The 23,806-nt window shown below is 38.3% G+C and overlaps 1 protein-coding gene across 1 annotated transcript in view; it reads left to right on the plus strand.

Moving 5' to 3' along the window:
- Positions 1–18,640, plus strand: part of TBC1D22A (TBC1 domain family member 22A) — a 382,275-nt gene extending 363,635 nt beyond the window's left edge. The window contains exon 13 of the mRNA XM_030216168.1: positions 16,702–18,640. Within this exon, the coding sequence (XP_030072028.1) occupies positions 16,702–16,830 (129 nt within the window). The 3' untranslated portion in view covers positions 16,831–18,640. The remainder of the gene's footprint in view (positions 1–16,701) is intronic.
- Positions 18,641–23,806: the final 5,166 nt, after the last annotated feature.

The raw sequence follows: 23,806 nt of genomic DNA on the forward strand, positions 1-23,806 counted from the left end.
GCTTGTAAAATGAACCCTGATATTCCAAATCACTGCAGTACCCTCAATTAAAAATGACCACTCAGCGTGGTCAAACACTAGGAATTCTTCCTAGCTTACAATACTCCAAAGCTTGTACACATTTACAACCACATGCCTCCCTCGGATAAATCCTACTTGCTCTTTCTCAACTAGTTGCAATAATAAATCTGCCAATCTCTGTTAAAATCTTAGCAAATCATTTAAAACCAAGCTTGCCAAAGAAATTGGCCTATTTATTTATTTGTTACATTTGTATCCCACATTTTCCCACCTATATGACCCAGGGAACATGGAATCCTTCCCTGGCTTAGGAAGTAAAGTTATCTAAGCCCTATTGATGTGTTCTGGAAACTTGAGGCCTTCCACTGGTGCTGTAAAATATGCTTCCAAGGGTCCTATAGTTTTGGGATTTACAATTTTATAAAACCCCACACTCATGCCATCAAGTCCAGGTGCTTTATAATATTTAAGTGCTTTAATAGTGTTCTGTATCTTTCCCCTTGTAAGCGGTGCATTAAGGGGTCCTTTTACAAAGGCACGGTGAAAAATGGCTTGCGGTATTGTAGACGCAAGTTTTGGGTGCGCGCAGATCCATTTTTTAGCACACCTGTAAAAAAGGCTCCTTTTTTTTTTGCCGAAAATGAACATGCAACAAAATCAAAATTGCCACGCATCCATTTTGGATCTGAGACCTTACCGCCAGCCATTGACCTAGTGGTAAAGAATCTGGGCGGTAATGACCTACACGTGTCAAATGCTACTTGATGCGTGTCCATTACATGCACCAGAAAATTAAAAAAAATTTTTGGACACATGTAGTGGACGCGCGCCAAAATTGAAATTCCTGCAAGGGCCACATGGTAACCGGTAACTCCAATTTGGCACGCGTGGGCCTCTAAGAAAAGCAAGAGCCTCGTTAGGTAACAGTGGGAGGTTTAAATAATGTGCGTAGTCTCTAATCTCTCCTGGTGTTTTTTGTTCTGAGGTATATAACATTTGAGAAAAAGTCTTTGAATACATGTGCTGTTTCCTCCACACAAGTAACCATTTTTCCATTACTAACCTTCAGCCTAGAATATCCTTCAGCCCTTCTCACTTGTTTACCATTTGAGCTAACAATTTGCCCAACTTGTTGCCATACTGATAAAAAATATATTTATAATATGCAAAATTATTTAATGCACAGTCATGTATGATATTATTCAGTTCACCTTGTATGGCCACAAATCTTGCCCTGCTGGCCCGCAAAGGCATCCTTAGCTGGATTCCATAGCTTCTTTTAATTGTAATTCCAAAAGTAAAATTTGAGCATTTACCTGTTTCCTTTTTGGGGCACTATAAATCATAATTCCTCCCTTGAGAACTATTTTAGCTGCTTCATAGAATAAGATATGATCATCTTTATGTGATCCATTATGAAAACAATAGTTTTCTAATTGAGCAGTTAGATATTCCTGAAATTCCCTGTTCTCATGTAGATATCGCAGGAACCTCAAAAAATAGCTCTTTTATGGGCCCCTTCAATATCCATCTACAAAGGTGAATGATCAGAGACCTCTATTAGTCCAAGTTGTACATCCAGAATCCTGGAAAATTTTCTGCAGGAACAAATAATCTATCCTCGAAAGGGTTCCCTGAACTTTAAAAACATGACTGTACTCCCTTTCTAAAAGGTATAACACCTGTCAGGCATCCAAGAAGTCTAGGCAGTTACCTGAGCATTTACACAGATATTGTACCCCCCCCCCCCCCCCGGAAGGCATTTTCATATATATTTTACCCCCTGAAGAAACCCCCCGATGCATAGCATTAAATCTGTATAACAGGGACTCACTTTATTAAAATTGCCAGCCAGATATATAGTTTCTCCCATAAACTGTACTCCAACCTGTACCTTTTTTAAAAAGAAATTATGGGCCTCTTTTACCAAGCTGTGGCAAAATATGGGCCTACGCTGGTGTCGGCACCTGTTTTTGATGCACGCAGTGGCCCCCTTTTACTGCAGATGGGTAAAAGGTAGGTCTTTTTTCTACAAAAAATGGCCATGCTGCAAATAAAGCACTTGCCATGCGGCCATTTCGGGGGAGCCCTTACCGCCACCCATTAAGGTGGCAGCAAGGACTTCCGTGCTAACCTGGCAGTAACCGGACAGCACGTGGCACTGCCTGATTACACACAAGTGCTACAAAAATAAATATATATTTGTAGCGCAGGATATGACGGCACACTGGGGGAGGGAACTACCACCGGGCTTTGGTAAACCTACGTTGTGCTTACTGCCGCTTTGTAACAGGGGCCCTATGTTGCCTACTGTTAGATGCATAAATGGAGGCAATAACACAGGGGCAACCTTGTATAGTGTATTTAATAAATAGGAATCTGCTTTCTGGATCTCTTACCAATTTTTGAATTCAATATACGAAAGATTTATGAAATAATATAGCAACTCCAGCTTTATCATCTCCAGAGGAAGCAGAAATAACTTCTCCCACCCAACTGCATTTTAATTTAATATGTTCAGTGTCTGTTAAATGAGTTTGCTTTCTGTTTTTTCAACAATTGCAGTATTTTGTATCATTCAATAGGTGTACCTATTCCCAAAACATTCCATGATCTAATCATAGATGGATCTCCCATGTTATTTTAATTATGTAATCACAGATGTATGCAATCTTCCTTTTATCATTAAATTATGTTGCTCAAACATAGTAAAATAGTAACATAATATCTTTCCTGGGCTCATTAAGAACCCAAATGAAAGAACCAAACCCCCTTCCCCTTCCTCATATCCCCAAATTTCACTTACACCAACAAATATCCATCTGGATGGAGGGCACACTTTTTGATGAGGTGCTCCCTGGATACCTTGCTCCTCCTATGTATATGTTCCTCCAACTCTTTTGCCGTTACACTATTAACCCTTCATTCTCAACAGACACCCAAAGTCATACACATACTTCTCCATATTGGATTCTAAAAAGTCCTTATATTGAATGTAAGAGTTTCCCATCAGTTTAAATTCTCGTGGTCTTTCTCCATTTGCAAATTACAAGCTTCAGGTCTCTGCATCTATCACCGTTGCTGATATCTTTGCCACTCAAACTTGTGTCTTGAATATCTCCTGGAATTAGCTGAGTTGTACTTGATAGGTAACTCACAGGGTTGTAGGATAATTCAGTGCAAATTTCAGCCACTTCTCAATAAGGGTCCAACAAACTTCATTTTGCATTTTGTAGAAACTGATGCCGAATAGTCCTGAAATATCCAAATTCTTTATTATCTTACTCAAATCTTTCTTTGCATGATACGTCCTTAGAATGGCCTCTATATGATGAAAGTTGAGGATCCCGACTGTAAACAGGCCTGATGTGGCTACTAACACCTCTCATCGTCTAAATCAATGGGCCCTTTCAGTCTGCAAGGAGCCCCAGCATTGATCCAGACTGAGCTGTTCTGCAAACCACTTTTCAAGAAATCCATCCAGCACTTCTTCAGTGAGAGATTCCAGGAAGCCTACAATTCAAAGGTTATTCTGGTATGACTTATTTTCTAGGTTAGCCTCTACTTTACATAGTTCAGCCAAACCTTCCACCATGGTGATTCTCGGCTCATCCGAGACTCTATTACAGATCTCCCCCAGAGCTGCTACCATCCCCAGTAGTTCAGTAATTTTGCTAACTTTGCCATCAAACTTCACCACTACAGAGTCAGTGACCTGTAGAACACCAGCAAACACAACCTGCTCGACTAGCACATCATTTGATCTTCCATTTGAACTCTCTTTAAAATATGACGCATCAAGACAGTTGGTTGATTGAGATAGAGAAATAGTGGGTCAGTTTTAACTTTTGTATACAAGAGGTTAGTTCTTGTTTGCATAGCATTGTATTTAGGCATTGGCATGAAGAAAAGTAATAAAATGTTAAGCTCTTTTTTAAAATAAAATTACATTTAACAAATTGATTATTACATTTGAGTATTACTAGTGTTACAGGAAGAAAGGCCACTTGTGTCTATTCCTTTCCTTCATCCTCTTGACTACGTCTTGTTCCTTTCCTTCAATCTCTCTCTTGTGCTGTTTCTTCCCCTCCAAAATCTCTCCATTTAAAAACAAACAAATAAATAAAAAAAGTCTCAGCTCTGTCATAAAGTGAGGAGGATATAAATAAAGGTGCTGATGGGTCATAAATATTTTCAGAGTCACTGTGAATCATTTTTCTATTTCTCTCTTGTTATGCATCCATATGTATAGGGCTTTCTTTCTTGTTTCTATTTCTAAATAGATTGACTTCTAATGTTTCTCTTCCAGATTTGCTCCAAGGATGTACTGAAACATGTTTATAATCCATTTGTCATATTGAGCCTTTTATAATTCTTTCCTAAATTTTCTAAAATTTTATTGTACTCATTGAGCAACATCTCACAGCAAAGATCATTTCCTTTCATTTCTAAATATAACGGGGCAATTCTATAACTTGGTGCCTCAAGTTAGGCACCTTGATGCCATGCATTGAGTACCAATTCTATAATGGCATCAACACACCCTCATTTAGGTGCAACCACTTATGCCAGGTCTATGGTTGGCATATGTTGGTGCACCTAAGTGTGCCATGCAGTGCACATAACTTATTGTATTTATACAATACACACCCATACTCTGCCCTTCTCTACTGTAGCATTGCGCTAACTTATAGAATAGTGCATAGGGGTGCACAAGTGGTGTTAATTGGCACATTTATGTGTGCAAGGCATGTGTAACTGCATGTACCCAGTTGTAGAATTGCATTTCACATCTTTTTTCACAGTTTACCATTTTCTTTGATGTAACTTTTAGCAAAATCATTAAGTCCAAAGAACATGTGTTCAATACTGAGTTCCAATTTCTAATAAATTCTTCATCTTCTAAAAGAAGTTTTGTTTTGTTTGAAATGTTTTTCACTCTAGTCTTGTCATCTCACTTAAGTACATATAAGTGCTGCCATACTGGGATAGACCGAAAGTCCATCAAGCCCAGCATCTTCTTTCCAACAGTGGCCAATCCAGGTTACAAGTACCTGGCAAGATCCCAAAACAGTACAATACATTTTGTGCTGCTTATCCTAGAAATAAGCAGTGGATTTTGTTTGTTTCATTTGTACCCCGCGCTTTCCCACTCATGGCAGGCTCAATGCGGCTTACAGGTACTTATTTGTACCTGGGGCAATGGAGGGTTAAGTGACTTGCCCAGAGTCACAAGGGAGCTGCCTGTGCCTGAAGTGGGAATTGAACTCAGTTCCCCAGGACCAAAGTCCACCACCCTAACCACTAGGCCACTCTCCACTAAGTCCATCTTAATAATGGTTTATGGACTTTTCTTTTAGGAAGCTATCCAAACCTTTTTAAAACCCGCTTAGCTAACTGCTTTTACCACTTTCTCTGGCAACAGATTCCAGATTTTAATTACATGTTGAGTGAAGAAATATTTTCTCTGATTTGTTTTAAATTTACTACTTTGTAGCTTCATAGCGTGCCCCCTAGTCATACTATTTTTGGAAAGCATAAACAAGCGATTCACGCCTACCCATTCCACTCCACTCATTATTTTATAGATCTCTATCATATCTCCCCTCAACCATCTTTTCTCCAAGATGAAGAGCCTTAGCTGCTTTAGCCTTTCCTCATAGAAAAGTCATCCCATCCTCTTTATCATTTTTGTCGTCCTTCTCTGTATCTTTTCTAATTCCACTATATCTTTTTTGAGATGTAGTGACCAGAATTGCACACAGTATTCAAGGTCACACCATGGGGCAATACAAAGGCATTATAATGTCTTAATTTTTGTTTTCCATTCCTTTCCTAATAATACCTAACATTCTATTTGCTTTCTTAGCCACTGCCACACACTGAACAGAGGGTTTCAACGTATCATCCACAATGACACCTAGATCCCTTTCCTGGTCGGTGACTCCTAATGTGTAACATTGCATCATGTACTATTGTTCGGGTTGCTTTTTCCCACAAGCATCACTTTGCACTTGCTCACATTAAATGTCATCTACCATTTGGATGCCCAGTCTCCCAGTCTGGTAAGGTCCTCTTGTAATTTTTCATAATCCTTCGATTTAACAACTTTGAATAACTTGGTGTCATCAGCTAATTTAATTACCTCACTAGTACTCTCATCTCTAGATCATTTATAAATATGTTAAAAAGCAGTGGTCCTAGCACATACCCCTGGGAACTCCACTATCTACCCTTCTCCATTGAGAATATTGACCATTTAACCCTATTCTCTGTTTTCTTTTAACCAGTCTTTAATCCACAATAGAACAGTACCTCTTATCCCATGACTCTCCAGTTTCCTCTGGAGTCTTTCGTGAGGTACTTTGTCAAATGCCTTTTGAAAATCCAGATACACAGTATCAACTGGCTCATCTTTATCTACATTATTGTTCACCATTGTAGTCATTCCTTCTTCTACTCTCACCCTTCACCTCATGGCTTCCTTGCATGCTTCTTTCAGCTTTTACCAGATATTCTTTTGTGTGCTTCTCTTTGAGTTATGTTGTTCTTTTTGCACGTTAATCTTTTTATGTTTATTTTTTCAGCTACTGCTTTGGAAAACAATGCTATTTTTTTTTCATTTATTTACTTTCCAATCATAACAGTCTTGTTTCTCTTGTTATGTATTGTTTTTGTTTAGCCCTTCATTGTTCTAATTATACGCATGTTGTTATAAAATATGATCCGTGTGTAAATCCTAATCAAGGCCAATTAACGCCAATAATTGGTTGTTAGCCAATTATTGGCAGTGATTGGCTCATTAATCAATTAAGTTCTGTTTAGAAGTCATCAATGCATGCTGATTTGCATGCACAACTTTAGTCGCCATATATAGAATTCAGGGGAAATTGTGCCAACATATAAACAGGACTGTCCAGATGCCCCGCCCTCACTCACACTGTTACATGTCTCAAAGAATTTTCCAAATGTTCTAACTTGCTGTTGGAATTAGTTCTATTCTGAATCGGAGCTGATATTTTATATATTTGGTCTTTTAAACTGGTCTCAATCCCTTGCACTTTTCCATTTACCCTTTGAGATAGGAATTTTACCTCTGAAGAACAATCATTAATAGATGAGTCCAATTTGACCAATACACACCAAACTGCTTCCAGTGTGACTACCAACAGTTTATATATTTATATTTGTACTCCTCTCAGAAGTGTTATGATGGACAGAACATAAAGGAAATACAATGGTCTTTCCATTCCCCTCTTGTTAATCTCTCCCCCTCTCTGCTCATGATCACATTTTCTCTTTAGGGGCCTCAGTAATGGCAGGTAAACGTAGTAATGTCTGTAAACCCAACCTAAGTGAACGTGAAGGAATATATACATTCACTTGAGAGTCCAACTCATTTCTTGGAGTGGAATATAACAAATTAAACATTTTAAGAAATACTGGATTTTTCACAGGTAAACAGTGGATATCTACAAGAACATCAGGCCCCTTGGTCATACTCACATTCAAGGCATATCCTAGATCTCCCACTTTATCCACCCAATACAGCAGCTCCATTTGCTGAAGTTGCACTAATCTCTAAACCAGTGTTTCTCAAACTGTGTGCCGTGACAAACTCAGAGGGGTGCCACGGAAGGAGACACACATTAAGAGCCTGTGCATACCATTGCCGTTTCCTGCCCACCTTCTGCATGCATCCTCTAGCAGGGAAAACAGCTGCACCATCAGAGCTGATTCCTCTTGATACAGTGAATTCCAGGCCCCACTGCTGCAGGAGGGTGAGGAACACTGAAGGCTGCAAATGGAGCAGCTGCAGTTCTCCACCTGGGGAGGGCTTGAGGAGGGGTGGAACAGAGTGTGTGAGGAGCTGAGGGCCCGGCACAGGCTAAAGGCCAGACACAGAGGAGGAGGCTTGGCTGTCAGTGGAGCCACAAAGGTAGTGAGATGCTCTGTCTCCAGACAAGGTAGGACTCCATGCTGCTTGGGGGGGGGGGGGGGGGAGAGACCTGTGAGGAATGTGTGGCTGGGGGGGAGGTTGATTGGGGGAGGGTGATAAGTACATAAATAATGCCACACTGGGAAAAGACCAAGGGTCCATCGAGCCCAGCATCCTGTCCACGACAGCGGCCAATCCAAGCCAAGGGCACCTGGCAAGCTTCCCAAACATACAAACATTCTATACATGTTATTCCTGGAATTGTGGATTTTTCCCAAGTCCATTTAGTAGTGGTTTATGGACTTGTCCTTTAGGAAACCGTCTAACCCCTTTTTAAACTCTGCCAAGCTAACCGCCTTCACCACGTTCTCCGGCAACGAATTCCAGAGTTTAATTATGCGTTGGGTGAAGAAACATTTTCTCCAATTTGTTTTAAATTTACTACACTGTAGTTTCATCGCATGCCCCCTAGTCCTAGTATTTTTGGAAAGAGTGAACAGACGCTTCATATACACCTGTTCCACTCCACTCATTATTTTATATACCTCTATCATGTCTCCCCTCAGCCGTCTCTTCTCCAAGTTGAAAAGCCCTAGCCTCCTTAGTCTTTCTTCATAGGGAGGAAAATGTCTGCAGGGCGAGGGGAGGGGGGACCTGAAAGCCTGAGAAGAAATGTGTGGCTAGGGAGGGGGAAAGAAAGAAATGTGTGGCCGGGGGAGGGGCACCGTGAAAAATTACTTGGGCACTAAGGACACTGTGAACCGAAAAGGTTTGGGAATCGCTACTCTTAACCCTTCTTACACTGAACGCTGACCAATACAGGTTGATCTTCTGCAGTGCTGACTTGCCCTGATAACAGCATCATCTATCATTGGTTCTACTCACCTGGCTGGTGGATTGAACTCTGATGGGCTGAGAGATGCACCCTTCCAGCAAGATTAGCTCTTTCTCAAGCAATCCTTGCAAAGGAAACCAGCCTTTCCGGTCATTGATCTTGTTTGATTGCAAACTCTTCAATCCTTCACAGTGAGGAAACTCCAGCAGCACCCTTGGAAGGGTCTGACCTTTCGTTTTGCAGACCTTATGTCGAATGTAAGCAGAAGAAAGCCAACAATGAGCCTTGGGGAATTTGAAGCTACAACCATGCTGCCATTTTGAATCCTCCCTAGCTGTCATTTCTTTTTGATTTTTCAAATCTGGAATATTATTGTAGTAGTACAAAGTATAAGGCATATCAAATAATCTTTATATGACTTGTCATAATGTTTTATTTATTGTGAGTGCAAAGACTTTTTGACCATTAGTTTGTTGGTTTATATTAGGGCTGTTCTATTTATAAAATTAAAATGATATCCAAGTACACAATCAAGGAGAATATGTATATTGGTAAATAATATAAATGGGGCCTGGAGGATTATTGACCTATCTCGAGCCAGTTCCCTAACAGAAACTGTTAAACAAGGCAAAATAAATTATTTTTATAATAAATTTGGAAGTGTAAAGCTTTCACTGAAGCTTTTAAAACACAGCACACATCCTTCTTAGATCTGTTATTTGACAGCTTAGCACAAAAAAGCTTTTTATGAGGACAAACACTGTTTTTCTCATTGATGGGCATGATGATTCATTATAGTTTCAAGTAGAGAAGTGTAAATTAAATCTCATAGTTGTAGATGGAAAGTGCATTAAACCAATTAATTTGGCTCTCTTATTTGTACACAGACCTTAATGGTTGCTCTTTCATCTCTATCTATTAAGGAAAATAGGAATAATAATCATACGTAAATGAGCCTATTTTGTCTCAGTCACTATTAATTTACTCATCTTTGCTCTTTTTTAATTGTGAATCCCTATGTTGAGTATCTTTCTAATTGGCTTGTCATGTTATCTGTTAAATATTGATTAGCAGATGGTTTTCACATTTTTACAAGATCAAAACACATTACTTTCCACAGAATCCTGTTCTTCAGAGTACATTGAGTTTTGATACCACCATTGTCAAGTTGGGTGTATTCTGCATTAGAAGTATACAGTGTGACATGTTACATTTACTAAGAGGCCTATGTGTTTGACTGTTAAGCTGATGACAGCCAACAATTTTGAAACATTTTTTCTGGTCCTGGTAATGTTTCAGATCCTGGTACACATTAACTATGTTTTGAAACTTGAGAGAGTGCTTAGCCAATTCTTTTTCTCAATGGAGCAGTACTGCTATTAGATTGTTCCACAGCTGCAGAGGAACCTTTCCCAAGAATGCTTATTCTACAGAGAGCAAATGATTTGGGGGGATTTTTTTTCTTCTTTTTTTTTTTACAAGGTTTGTAACTCATGACTTTTGGTGCATGGCCTGGAGCAGAAGGGAGTTGCTTCTGCTGTGCTATGAGATCTTACAAAAAAATCCTTCAGAATTGTAAAGCCTAATTATAAAGCATTTACAGATGTGGAAATTTATGAGAGTTTTATGATAATAAGGTGGTGGTAGGGGGTGTTATCAAGCTGCATTAGGACAGTGAACTGGGCATGAAGGTGGCAACTGGCCAGTGAGACATGTTTGCCGAGTTCTTGTGGACAGCTTTAGCTGTTTGTTTTCATGCCGAAAAGAGGGTAGTTGGGTTTCTGTCCAACCCATATAGTCTCCATCACTGCAGCAGACTCAAATCTTAGCATTCATGCCAGCCAATGCATCGAGCACTTTGGCTGTTCTGGGCATGGGGGAAAGAACTTGAAGACAAAGTTATGCTCAGCCCTCTCGGCCCAGGAGCTCTACTGGCCTTATGGCTGAGACATCTACTCTATCCAGCTTGCACTAGGACTCCTGTTAGCAGAGGGCAGGGACAGACGCTAATCTATCTGCTTAGCGCTGCAGTTTCAGTAGTGACATCTGAACATCCAATGCCTGCTGGAGACACAAAGAAAGCAGTTGTGGGATCTGCATGCAGCATACCTCCACTGGTGAGACCTCCAGAGATTAATGGTGAGGCCATATAGAATGCTTTGGCAATACTCTACAAATTTTGATGTATTTTGACATCTACCATACAAGGTAACACAAATCGTCTGCAGAGTTTTGAGAGAAACCTGATGATTGTAATAAGAAGGTTGAGTAACTCAAATTAAGCAATTTCAGACTATTACTACAAGGTAAGATAAAAATACATCGCAAAATTAAAAACTTTGAAAACTATATCAGATCTCTTAATTTAAGGATTTTGAATTTTCCACTGACACTATTTCTCCTAAAGATCTGTTTTACAGGTTTTTGGAAGTGTGTCTGCAGTATTCAGCAAAGGCTCCTCCTTCATTAAAAAAAGCTATATTTTTCCCATCTTCTGTAATCAAACAAATATCAGAAGCTGTGACACCCAGTGGCTCATTAACACTGGCTGAAGTTTTATTGGATAGTTTGGACGTTATTCATATTCTGGAAAGCTGTATGGATGAGGTTACTGCTAGAGCAACTCTTCTAATTTCATTTGTTTTCTGACCACAAGGAAGCTGTTCTTCATTTGTTTTTTTCATTGACCCCCCCCCCCCCCCCCCCCACACACACAATGAATTTCTGGGTGAGAAAATTCCAATTTTCCTGGTGTTTCTAAGTGGACCCTGTCCAAAGGAAAAACTGCTTATCCTATTGGCAGAATTTAGTAGACATGGGCATTAAGTTTAATTTCTGATATACCAGTAAATGCATATTGGTTTTTGAGAATCATTCCTATGACTTTTTGGAAAATAAGGGTCTACTTAAAGACAATCCATAACTTGCGCTCAGGACTAAAGCTGTTCCTTAGTAATGGAAATTTAGTCTGACTGCTGTATATTTTGTTTTGTTTTTATTTTTTAACCGTCTACCTCTGGTATATTCTCTTGATTCTCCCTTATTGTGGGCTAAGTTGCAAAGACATATTTTTGTTGTTCATTTTTGCTATATTATATTTTCTTGTTAATATTTTTACCGTAAGATGAATTGCATTATTCCTTTTCAAAGTTTTTATTTGATGTAAATATTATAAAAATGAAAACAAATTAAAAGGACAATAAGGACTCGATTCTATATATGGCGCCCAAAAAATCAGTGCCAAAAAAGCGCTATTCTATAAGCCACGCTTAAAGTTCGGTAATGTTTATACAATAGCAGTTATGCCCAGGAATTATGCCTAATTTTAGGCACAACTATTTGCACCAACTGAAACGTAGTGTAAATGTATGCACCTACATTAAGTGTGTATCCCCGTTATTCTATAACAGCACACATTAATTTTAGGAACACCCCATTACACCCATGACCTTCCCATTTTCACAGCCCATTTTTAAAATCACACAGAAATTTGTGTGCACAATTTTTATAGAATTAGGGGGTAAACCCGTTTTATTTGCCCCTTAACACGACTTAAAGGGCACTAACATTGGTTGTTTTGCCCTAATGAAGTGACATTTAAGTCACTGCAGATTGCACAGTAGAGAGGTGCAAATGTATGTAAAGCAGCTCATTGCTATGTAAATTCCATAACACGATTTGAAACGAAAACTGGGTGTACAGTGCAAGACACATTATGGTCCTAAAATGATGATAAAATAACCCCAGCCCCATGAGACCAAAACACCTTCCTCGTCCCTCAGACCCACTACAACCCCCAGGACTTACCCAGAGGTGATCTGTGGTAGTCCATTAGGCTGATGCTTCTAATCCATCTCTTATAACAGCCAGAAGCCTTGCCTCCCCTCCCCCAAGTGTCGGCTGGTCCTCCAAGGCACAGCACTCTCCCAAAGGCCCCACCTTACCTTAGAACCTTAGATTTTTCTTGATATCTAGTGGGAGGGCAGGAATACATCATGGGGGGGGACCCTGATTGGAGTTCACTATGGGGGGGGGGGCACAACAGGGCGTTTATTTTTGGAGGTGTGTGGGAGTCTACTATTTTTTAAAGTTGTTGGCCACTTTAGGAAGGGTCTGAAAGCATTAGACCATGGCTTGACAACCTGATGCGGGTATAACAAAAGAGAGGGAACAAAGTACAAACTAAAGTCCAAACAAAAAAACAGCACCACGGGCCTTTAAAATGGAACAAAGTTCTTTAATGAATGAGCCTTGACCCGACACGGGCCGTGTTTCGGTGACTAGCACCTGCGTCAGGGGTCACAGTGATGACGTGGAAAACTTGGGGAATAACTCGAATATTTTCATCTACAATATTCCTTACCCCACGTCTCACGTAGCAAAAGTTATAAAGCACCAAGGCACCTTCACTTTCTGTATCCAAATGGATGACAACCTGATGCACCTGAGCCGATGGACTAACACTTCTTGCAAGGTGTCTCGCAACCAGCATTAATCCTTAACCAAGAGGGTCAGCAACCTGTAGTACTAAGATACACAGGTTGGTAAATCCCTTGGTAAAGCAAGGTGCACTAAAAGCCTGCCTGCTACTACACTTCGATAACATCCCCCCTAAAAGTCTTATTCATTCTTCAGTCATCCCCATGAACTAGTCAGAAACAGCACAATATGGTACATTTACCATTTGTCCTTTGTGAATTTGCTAGTGGCCCCAACCAAGAATCAAGGAACTATAGTGTTCTGTTAAATTTGCCCTATATACGTTGGACTTTTATCCTTCTTTACTGCAGTCATCATTATTTCCCTGTGGTGAGAGTAATATAGTAAATAATAGGAAATAAAAAGATGGGTTTAGCCCATCCAGTCTCCCAAACAAGGTGGCCAGAGTTTTACCTGCCACTCCATGCAGGTTGCACCCCTCTGCTATATTTAATGTTTGAAGATTATTTAAGTTTTGCTTTGATTCTATTCTCTTTCTATATACTGACCCTCTGTGTTTATCCCACACATTTTTGAATTAAATCACTGTTTTTGTCCCCTCCATCTCCATTGGGAGGGTATTCCAGGCATCCACCACCCTTTCTGTGAAAAATTACTTTCTGATGATACTCCAATATTACCCTGCAACCTCAATTTATATCCTCTAGTTCTGCTGCTTTCCAGTCTCTAAAAAGATTTGTTTGTATATTAATACCTTTCAAATATTTAAATGTATATATATCTCCCTTGTCCCCTCTTTCCTGTAGGATATACATATTCAGGTCTTCAAATCTCTTCTCATATGTCTTTTGACGCAAAGACCATCCATTTTTATCGCCTTCCTCTGAACTGCTTCAAGTCTTTTTATGTCCTCAGTGAGATGCAGCCTTCAAAACTAAATATAATACTCTAAGTGGAGGCTCACCAATTATGTGTACGGGGACATTAACACCACCTTTCTTCTGCTGGTTCTATCGATATGCAGCCTTACATTCTTCTGGTTTTTGCCAGTGCCTTATCACATTGTTTCACCACCATGAGATCTTCAGACACTATCAGTCCAAAGATCCCTCTCATGGTCTGTGCATATCAGCCTCTCAACCACCCTGTCACATACAGCTTCTTTGGATTTCTACACTCCACGTACATCACTCTGCACTTCTTCACATTACATTTTAATTGCCAAACATTAGATCATTCTTTTCATTTTAGTAAATCACTTCTCATGTTGTCCACTCCTTCCAGTGTGTCCACTGTGTTGCAAATCTTCATATCATCTACAAAAGGAAAACTTTTCCTTCTAACCTTTTGGCAACGTTGCTCACAAATAAAGGGGCCCTTTTATTAAGGTGTGGGAGGGCTAACGCACGGGTAGCATTCGCCAAATCGGTATTTCCTCTGGGCTAGCGCGTGCACTCGGTGGTAATTCTGAGTGTGGCGCATGCCAAATCCTATAGTAGAAAATAAATTTCTACCGTGGGGTGGGGGCATTCCCGACGGTAATCAGCAGTTGGTGTGCACTGCATGGTTACTGTACAGGTAGCATGTGAACCCTTGACTGTTAAGTCAGGGGGCCTCAGGCCATAAATAGACACACACTAGTTTTAATTTCAGTACACGCCCCTTTCCTGGCCCATTAAAAAAGCCATTTCAGATTTATTTGGCACAGTTTTCCTTTCGTATCATGATCACTTAAATTTTCAGAGGTGCACTCTTCCTCACGAAAACAATATATCATTTGTAATCATATTAGCTATTAATACACGTCTACCAGTTTCTGGGTGCCATCACCTTTTGTACACCACTCAGGATTTATACCAGAAGTTGTGGTTGCCTGTCATGGAGATTTTTTTTGAGATGGGTTCTCCCACATCAGTTTATAATCTTGATTATATTAATCTAATGCTTCTCAACCCAGTCCACAGGACATACTCAACCATTGTATGCAGAGTATCAATATTCATTATATATATCCCAAAATCCAAGCTCTGTTTTTGTCCCAAGGGCTGGGTTGGGAACCACTGGGTTAACTGTCATCTGTTTTCAGTATTATAGACTACTCCATCTTACTGGGCAGCAGGTAGAAATTTGTAGATTACAGCTACCAAAGGGAATGGATTCATTTTTATCCATTAAAACATTCTTCTGTGTGAACTACTGCCGTACTAGAGCTATCAAAAGCCATTCAGGTTAGAGAATAATAGCTTTTGTTGTCTTATATGAGTATAATACCCTTTAACTACATTTTTTTTCAAATGATAATTTGTGAAGACTATTTAAAGCCTTCCTCCTTGCATTTCTAATAATTCATAGCTAAATTGTAGTCAACAGACTTTTAACACTGCTTATTCACTGTTAGTAATTTGCCCAGTGCTGATCACAATTTTTTAAAATTGAATTAAAAAATGTATTTTAATGCTATATTGGTACTCATAGATTTTCCTTCTGTTTTAGGATATAAAATCAAAGAAATACAGTAGTTTTATCAGTGGGAAGTTGCTGCAGGCATAGCTGTTCATGATCCAATTTGTAATCTATGTTAGCCATATAGCAGGGAGGTTATGACCAGACCCAGACTAACTTAAAAATCTGAAAAAGGCCTCCCACTGCTATATTGCAAAGGTTGGTAGGTCTTCGAAAGATATTTTTTGTCTTTTGTTCGGTCTGTAATTGAGGTGACAGTACAAAAAAATAAGCTAACCATATTTAGCAGATTTTATTTTGATGCTTTTACCTTACTATCTGCAGAGGTCAACCAGATAAAATTTTCATCTCTTTAACGTTTCAAGAGGCACGGTGCTGGACAGTTTTATTCACCCTCTATCTAGTGAACCTGGGTTACTAAATTAGATTCTGAAATTGAGTGTGCAGCATAGTCAGTACGTTTCCATAATGGTAGTGCAGTGCATTTCACCCTGCAAATATAGAGGTCATGGTAATATGAAGGGAAGAGGACTAAAAAATGAAACATCCAAAGTATTTATTTACCAGCTGATTGAATAGACTGCATGTTAGATATGACATTTAGAGCTAGCACACTACTGCAGAAATGACCCTGATGAGAACTGTTAGTGCAATAACTAAATCGAGAACCCAGTCAACGTGATCTGAACCTGAGAACTAGATAGAATGCATCTTGAATCAATAAAGGCACTACAGCAGAAAACAATTCAGCAACAGTTAACAAATAAAAATCACAGGGTTTTTAACTGAGCTTCACTTTGGTAGAAATATTCAGATAGGGGTAGCAGTTAGAAAGAATAGGGGACTGAGGACGTACAGCCTAATAAGTGTAATACTAATAGTCTGCAAATTTAAGGTTATGTGATTAAATAATGCCTCTTATCGCTAGAATCAAATAGCTGCAAACAGGTCTAATTTTCATTGTTTCTTTTCCCTTCCTTTTGTTTCCATTTTCCTTTCCTAGAGCTTATTGATCTTGTTACAGAATTTGCCCACGATGCACTGGGGAAATGAGGACATCAGTGTTCTGCTAGCAGAAGCCTACAGATTAAAGTTTGTATTTGCAGATGCTCCAAATCACTACAAGAAGTAAAATTGCAAAGAAAATGAAGAACGTCAAAATCCTAACTGCAAAGTATTTTTCTTCTCTCTATTGCAAATTCTTATATATCGTTAAAAGTGTAAAACATTTTCCACCAGATAATGAGTACCAAATAGCTAGATAATCCTAAACCACATCTGCCTTAACAATGATCTATTGGAATCAGTCTAAAAAAACGTAATAGTGAGCCCTGGATTTCGAATCAATTCCATCTTGCACTTGACAAGTTTGCAATGCCAATAGTTGTAATGCCTTACAGCAAAGTATCTGTTATGTTCACAGACAGCATGTTGGGTACTAGCCCTATTCATAATTCAGAATAGTTAATTCTTTCCTTGGAATCATGCTGGTGAAATTAATTCATGTTTGTTTTCTTTATTTTTATCTTTTTATGATATTTTTGTTCACTTATTTTGAAATTTTGTGTAGAAGAAAATGTTTTAAACAACTCTTGCCTTACTTTCTGGTACTACGTAATGAACAAACCTTGCCAATCTGTCTTTAGCAAGTCACCGATAGAAATGTTTAACTTAATATGTTACCTAATGTGCCAAGATCTATTAACTTCATACAACCTTAATTAAGTTAATATGCTCCAAAATATTGTATAAGTCAATTATTTGTTTCAGGAAAACATTATTTTACCAATATACATGGCTCATGTTGTGTGAGCTTATGGTTTGGTACCAGTGCATAGATTTCAGAAAATAATGGAGTATAAAAAATCCTGTTTAGAATCCTGATGTTTCTTTTTCATCGCCAAATGCTATGAAAATCTAAGTGATACATTTCTAAAAGAGAGAATCAAAGATTTCAAGATGTCTTTTCCCCAGGGAATTATTAAATTGCAAGTAGAATTTACTATATCTTTCCCCAAATATGTCCAATGTTATTTAGCAACCATACTGTACTATTTCTTTAGCTGACAGGATGGTAGCAGGGAATAAAGGAAGATCCTTTAAAGAATGTTCTTTAAAAATTGTTCTAGGACATTTCTATAATGCTTATAAATGTCTAGTGAGAACTAGAAATGATATAACTGAGCCATTTTTTTCTCTGGCTTCAAGAAACGTTCTATAAGCTAAATTTAATACAGGTATAGCAGTTTTATTGATTTCTATGGGGGAAAACCATCTATAAAGATGAAACGATTGAGATGATCATCAATACATAAACATAATAGACACATGGCAATTTTCCCTGATAACACATATTTTTAAAGGATGGTATAAAAGTAAATGCAAGATAGCTTTGTTACAAGATATCATATATTATCAATGATATAATTTTAATAATAATAGAAAAATAATTTTGTGCAATTTCCTTATTTTATTACTGTATAATTGTATAAACATTTTCAAGAACTTTTTATGATAGTAATATGGTCATATAAAGATATAAAACAGTGTGTACATTTATGGTTTTCTGATTGTAAGAATTCTTGGTGTCATATTTAGTTGCAGATTGTTCTTGCTACGCTATTTGTTGTACCTGTATACTCTTGTTAGGACATATGTTCATCTTTAGCAGTTAAAAGGTTTCCAAGTTTTATTGTCATTCATGATTGTGTATATTAAGGATCATCTTAAGCTTTACAAAGAAAATGTCATTGTGCCTAACGGAAATGTGAATCAAAAGGAGAATTTGCATGAATTGAATCTGAGATACAACAAATATATGATGGTTTATATAAAACTAATGTTATAATATGCTAATAAAGTGGTTCTCAAACTTGGTCCTGGAGGAATCTCAGCCAGTCAGATTTTCAGGATATCCACAATGAATATTCATTAGAGAGATATGCGTGCAGTGGAGGCAGTGGATATCCTGAAAACATGACTGGTTGGGGTACCTCCAGGACCAGGTTTGGGAAACACTGTGCTAATATAACATAACATAAATGAGTGATACAGCATTAACAGCCCTGTTTACTAAACCACACTGTAGGCACGCTATCGTTTTTAGTGTGCACTAAAAATTAGTGCACACTAATGCTAGAGACACCCATAGGAATATATGGGTGTCTTTAGCGTTAGCACATGCTAAATTTTATCACATTCTAAAAATGATAACGTGCTTTAGTAAGCAGTACCCTAAGTAAAATCATTTTGTTTTATTATAGTTAACATTAAGTAATGAGATACCCATTAACGGCATGTACTGGAAAATCCAGTGCTTTTATATGGTCAGATATGGAACCAGTTGTCCACTATCTATTCCAAACTCAAGTTGCATGAACCAGAAATATCCAGTGGATATATTACTTCACTATAAAAGAAATTGTAACATAGTACCTAAAAGGGACACAATTATGTTGTTTATCTAAAAGATAAGCCACTTGTAAGCACATATTTTTATTGGAATGTTTGTGAACATATTCTTTTAAGTTTCTCATTCTTGTTACAGTAAATCTGAAATTTAAAATTATATGTAATTTGATAATGCTCCTTCAAAAATTGAACTCTGTAAATGGAATTTTTTTTAATATAACATTTTTCTTTCCCTAAAGTTGAGCATCCCAGATTAAATTCTGCTCTAGTTGAAATGCTGCATATATATCATAGGAAAAGCTTTTTTGGTTTAAAGTTTTAAATTCATAAGATTTTCAGAAATATGTGAAAATAAAATTTAGTATACATCTTAATTGTCAGTACTTTGAAATATGCAGGTGTCATATTTGCACATCACTTGTGAATCCAGTTGATGAATTTGTAGAGATATGAAATTGTTAACTTTATTTCTTGAAGTGTGCCGTGTTGAAGAATGTCTATAAAAATTTAAAAAATGTACATACCAACAGCTGCAAGGTTGTGTGCTTCATGTATATAATAATCAAATATGTAAATATAATAAATGGCAGAATATGAGAATGTTCTGCGTAGACATTTGATGTGTACATCTTTTAATGAATGTTTAATTTATTAATTTTCCTGACCAACCTTCATAACAGCAAGATTATTTGCATAGCCCCCAAAAATGTAAGAAACAGAAAGAAAAATAGAAATAGTACAAAGACAACTAACGCACAAAACAAAGAGCAGGGGTCATACAAAAAGAAAGTACTCTATGTTATGGTCATCAGTAATATAAGAATAACAACAACCAGCATGTGAAACACAAGGGCGGGGTAACAAACCAGATAAAATCCTCACATTCCACAGTATCCCAGTAAGAAGAGTTCTACCCACTGGCACTCATCCCATTAGTGATTGGTGTCAGCTGACCATAATTGATGCCAAAATTCTGAGCACCAAGTCTTAATCCCTATTTTAAATGGAAGTGTACATTCCTGAGATAGTTGGGCTTAAGAATTCCAAAGAGCAGAGGCCATGAAGCTAAAGGAATTATGATAATTCTTACTAATGGCCTTGGTTGAATCATTTTTTTCATGAAATAGAGAAAAGTTATCAAGGTACAGTAAAAAGGGAACTTTTACCACTCTTGATTTACCACAGGAGTCACCAATATGAAAGGTGACTAAAAAAAGTGCAGAATTCTAATTAGTATTCTAGTTAGTATTTACAAGATGTGCTCATAAATTTATACACAGAAAAAACAAAACTCCGCAGGCTACACAACATGCAGCAAGACAGTGAAAATGACACAAAAATGGGTGGACGACGTTCCAGTCAATCAAAAAGTTTATTGCAGATAATTCTGGATTAAACAGTTGATTCTAGACTCGACAAAGCTGTGTTTCTGCCGGGTAGGCTTGCATCAGGAGTCTCATACATCAAAATAGTGTCATCCACTTGTAAAATTATCACAATGTAAGGAAGTGTGTGCTCCGGTCCTGAAAAAAACCTAGACAAGCAGTGTCTCCAGTCAAGAAATCGTATTTAATTTGAAAACTGTTTAATCCAGAATTATCTGCAATAAACATTTTGATTGACTGGAACATCATTTTTGTGTCATCTTCGCTATCTGGCTGCACCTGGTAAATTTATAAGCATGGATCTGAGAAAGGGGGCATTCCTAGAATTTGCATGCAGCGTTATAGAATGTGGCAGATCCACACATAATTTAGATGTGAGGATTTATACCAGGTTTCATTTGGTGTAAATTTGGACATGGACCCAGTTCTAATGGCTGTTTTATAAACAGGGGATAAATGCTCTGTTCAATCAAAGAAGAAAGTCAAAATTCTAACATTGATGATATGATCCATCTGGAGACGAATGGTCTAACCAGAAACAGAACTCTTGTAGCTTATTCAGAAGTACTACTTATTCTTGAAAAGGCCCCTTTAATATGTAGCTCAAAAGTTGATGTAAACAAGAAGGGATTAGATATGCAACATATGAATAAACAAAAGGCTATATTCTAATGATACCTGTATCTGTAGTAGGAAAAGGGATCATAAAAAAGAAATTCAAACAATAAGTTGCCATGTTTTTAAACTAGGGGATGGGCCTAGGTTATGGAAGCAGATGAGCTTGAGATGTCACTTCTGTAAAAAGTATGACGACGATGGGGAAGATAACAAAAGAAGCTAAGCCGCGTAGGTGCCTACATGCACCCAACACACTCCAATTTGGAACTACCCCCTGGCTACCATGTGGCCCGGTTTGTAATTTCATTTTTTACGCATGCTGGAAACTTTCCGGCACTCAGCGCTCACCGGGCAGTAATCAGCACTGTACGCTCGCTGACAATTACCGCCCGGTTAACGCGTGAGATCGTACCACTAAGACAATGGGTGGCGGTAAGATGTCAGGCCCAAAATGGAAACATGACAATTTTTATTTTGCCACATGTCCATTTTTGGCCCCAAAAAAGGCCTTTTTTGCAGGCGCACTGAAAAATGGACCTGCACGCATCCAATACACGTGTCTACAACAGCGTAGGCCATTTTTCGACGCACCTTAGTAAAAGGACCCTATTTTAGTAATTCAGTCATCCTTAGAGTAGAAGTGGAAATACGCAAACCAACAAAAATAGTTGGAAATCAATGAGCACAAATGCTTACAAAGTCAGAGGTGACATAGTTCAATGAGTGCCTTGAATGGAATATAGTCATACTGGACTATATTTAGGAGAGATAGAGATGACCAAAAATAATATTAATGCAAGTAAAATGCAGGGGACGTAGGGGAAAGGAAGAGATGCTGTGAACTGTTATGAAAAGAGAAGCCTGTGGGGAGTGGTATTAAAATTGAATGCAGGAGAAAAGAGTTGCCCTTGCCTAAAAATGACAAGGGGGAAGGAGTTAACCATTTTTCCTTCTGATATCTTCAGCTTACTAGTACAATCTCTAGTCCCTAACTCAGTTTGATTACTGTAATACTATATATGCTGGATGTATGGAGAGTATCCTCAAAGGATTAGAAATGGCCCAGAATATAGCATCTAGATTGATCCTTCAAGTTTCACGCTTTGAAAGGGCTACTCTAGTATTGTGCAAGCTGCATTGACTCTCTATTAAAGCTAGGGTAATTTTAAAACTCTGTGCCCTAACTTTCCAAATAATATATGGCATAGCGCCAGATTATATGCCGCACTTGATAAGGCTTTGGCACTAGAAATTTTCTCCGACTTCATCTCCCCAATTACAGGAAATCACTTATAAATTGGTTCTTTCTGCTGATTTCTTTTCAAGCTACCAAATGGTGGAACTCTCTACTGAATTCTGTCAAAACTTATTATTCTGCAAATTATTGAAGTCATTCCTCTTTAGGAAATTTCTTTCCACAGGGTAATTTCACCAAGTTTAGTTTAGGATTACAGTTCCACACAAGTTTGTGTTATCTTGGTGGTGTTTATCTTTGGAATGGTTTTGTACTTTTGTTATTAAGTGTAATGAATTATACATTGTTTTCCTTATATGCTTGTTTTCACTGTGTGTTGTAAGCCACATTGGACCGGAGGTTTCTTGGGATAATTGGGGTATAAATGCATAAATAAATAAATAAATAAAATAAAGGTTGGAATTATGCCCATTAGGGGGGCCTTTGGTTTACTGATGGTCCTCTGCCAAGAGACCAAGAGGAGAAAACCTAAAAGGAGCGAGATCACTGGCTGCAAAGGAGGATTGTGGCTCCTGAAATTAGCAACCGGGAGATTGTGGTTGTTACAGGTGGGCAGAGGAGAGACCCAACCCGGGAGCAGGAGATTGGAGCCACAGAGAGCTCAACCTGAGACCAGGGTGGATCCAGAGAGGGGTCACCACTAGCAGAGGGTCAGACCAGAGGAGGATCTGAACCCGCAAAGTTTTGAATCTGTACAGAAATGGGAGGAGGCGCAGCCAGGGGGAAGAGCACTGCTCAACGGTATAGGCATATATATATATAGATATATATATATATTTACATACTAACATATTCTGTATTGGGGCCTCGTCCTTGTAAATAAACCTGAAAAGAGAAGTGGTAAAGGAGTTCCCCTGAGGAACAACAGAAGAATTGGAACAGAGTTTGTGTTTACCTGACGTTGGATCACAAAAGACTGATGTTGCTGCCATTGCAAAATTGGAAAATAAAAGTTTGGGTTTTTGCATAGACTGTGGATTACAATGTGTCTTTGGGGAATGAGAGGCAAGAGTGACCTGATCCCCAGGAACATGGATCTCTATTCCGGACCATAGACCTACTCCCAAACTCGTCTGCATGTGTTCTGGAACTGATGAGTTCGGGAAGGATGGCCCTGAATGTGATTAATCTGCTTTTTGGTCTGGGTCCAGAGCTAGCACACAGGTGGGACCCGAGTTATAGATAGAAAAGATTGTGTAAATAAAAATAAGGATATTTGAAGTCCCAGCTTGAAAGGCACAGAAATCCATAAACCGACTGCAGCAACCTAAACACCTGTAAATGAGTCCCAGACAGTTGAATATAGCAATGGAAAGGAACAATCCAATAGACATTGATTTTCTAATATTAAATGAAGTAACAGATATAGGGCTTCAGTAATGCAGCAATAAATGCAGGTGTTTTGTTAATAATAACTGATGTAATAATCTTAAAGTTAA

Source organism: Microcaecilia unicolor, chromosome 10 (assembly GCF_901765095.1).
Source record: "Microcaecilia unicolor chromosome 10, aMicUni1.1, whole genome shotgun sequence".
NCBI classification, from domain to species: domain Eukaryota; kingdom Metazoa; phylum Chordata; class Amphibia; order Gymnophiona; family Siphonopidae; genus Microcaecilia; species Microcaecilia unicolor.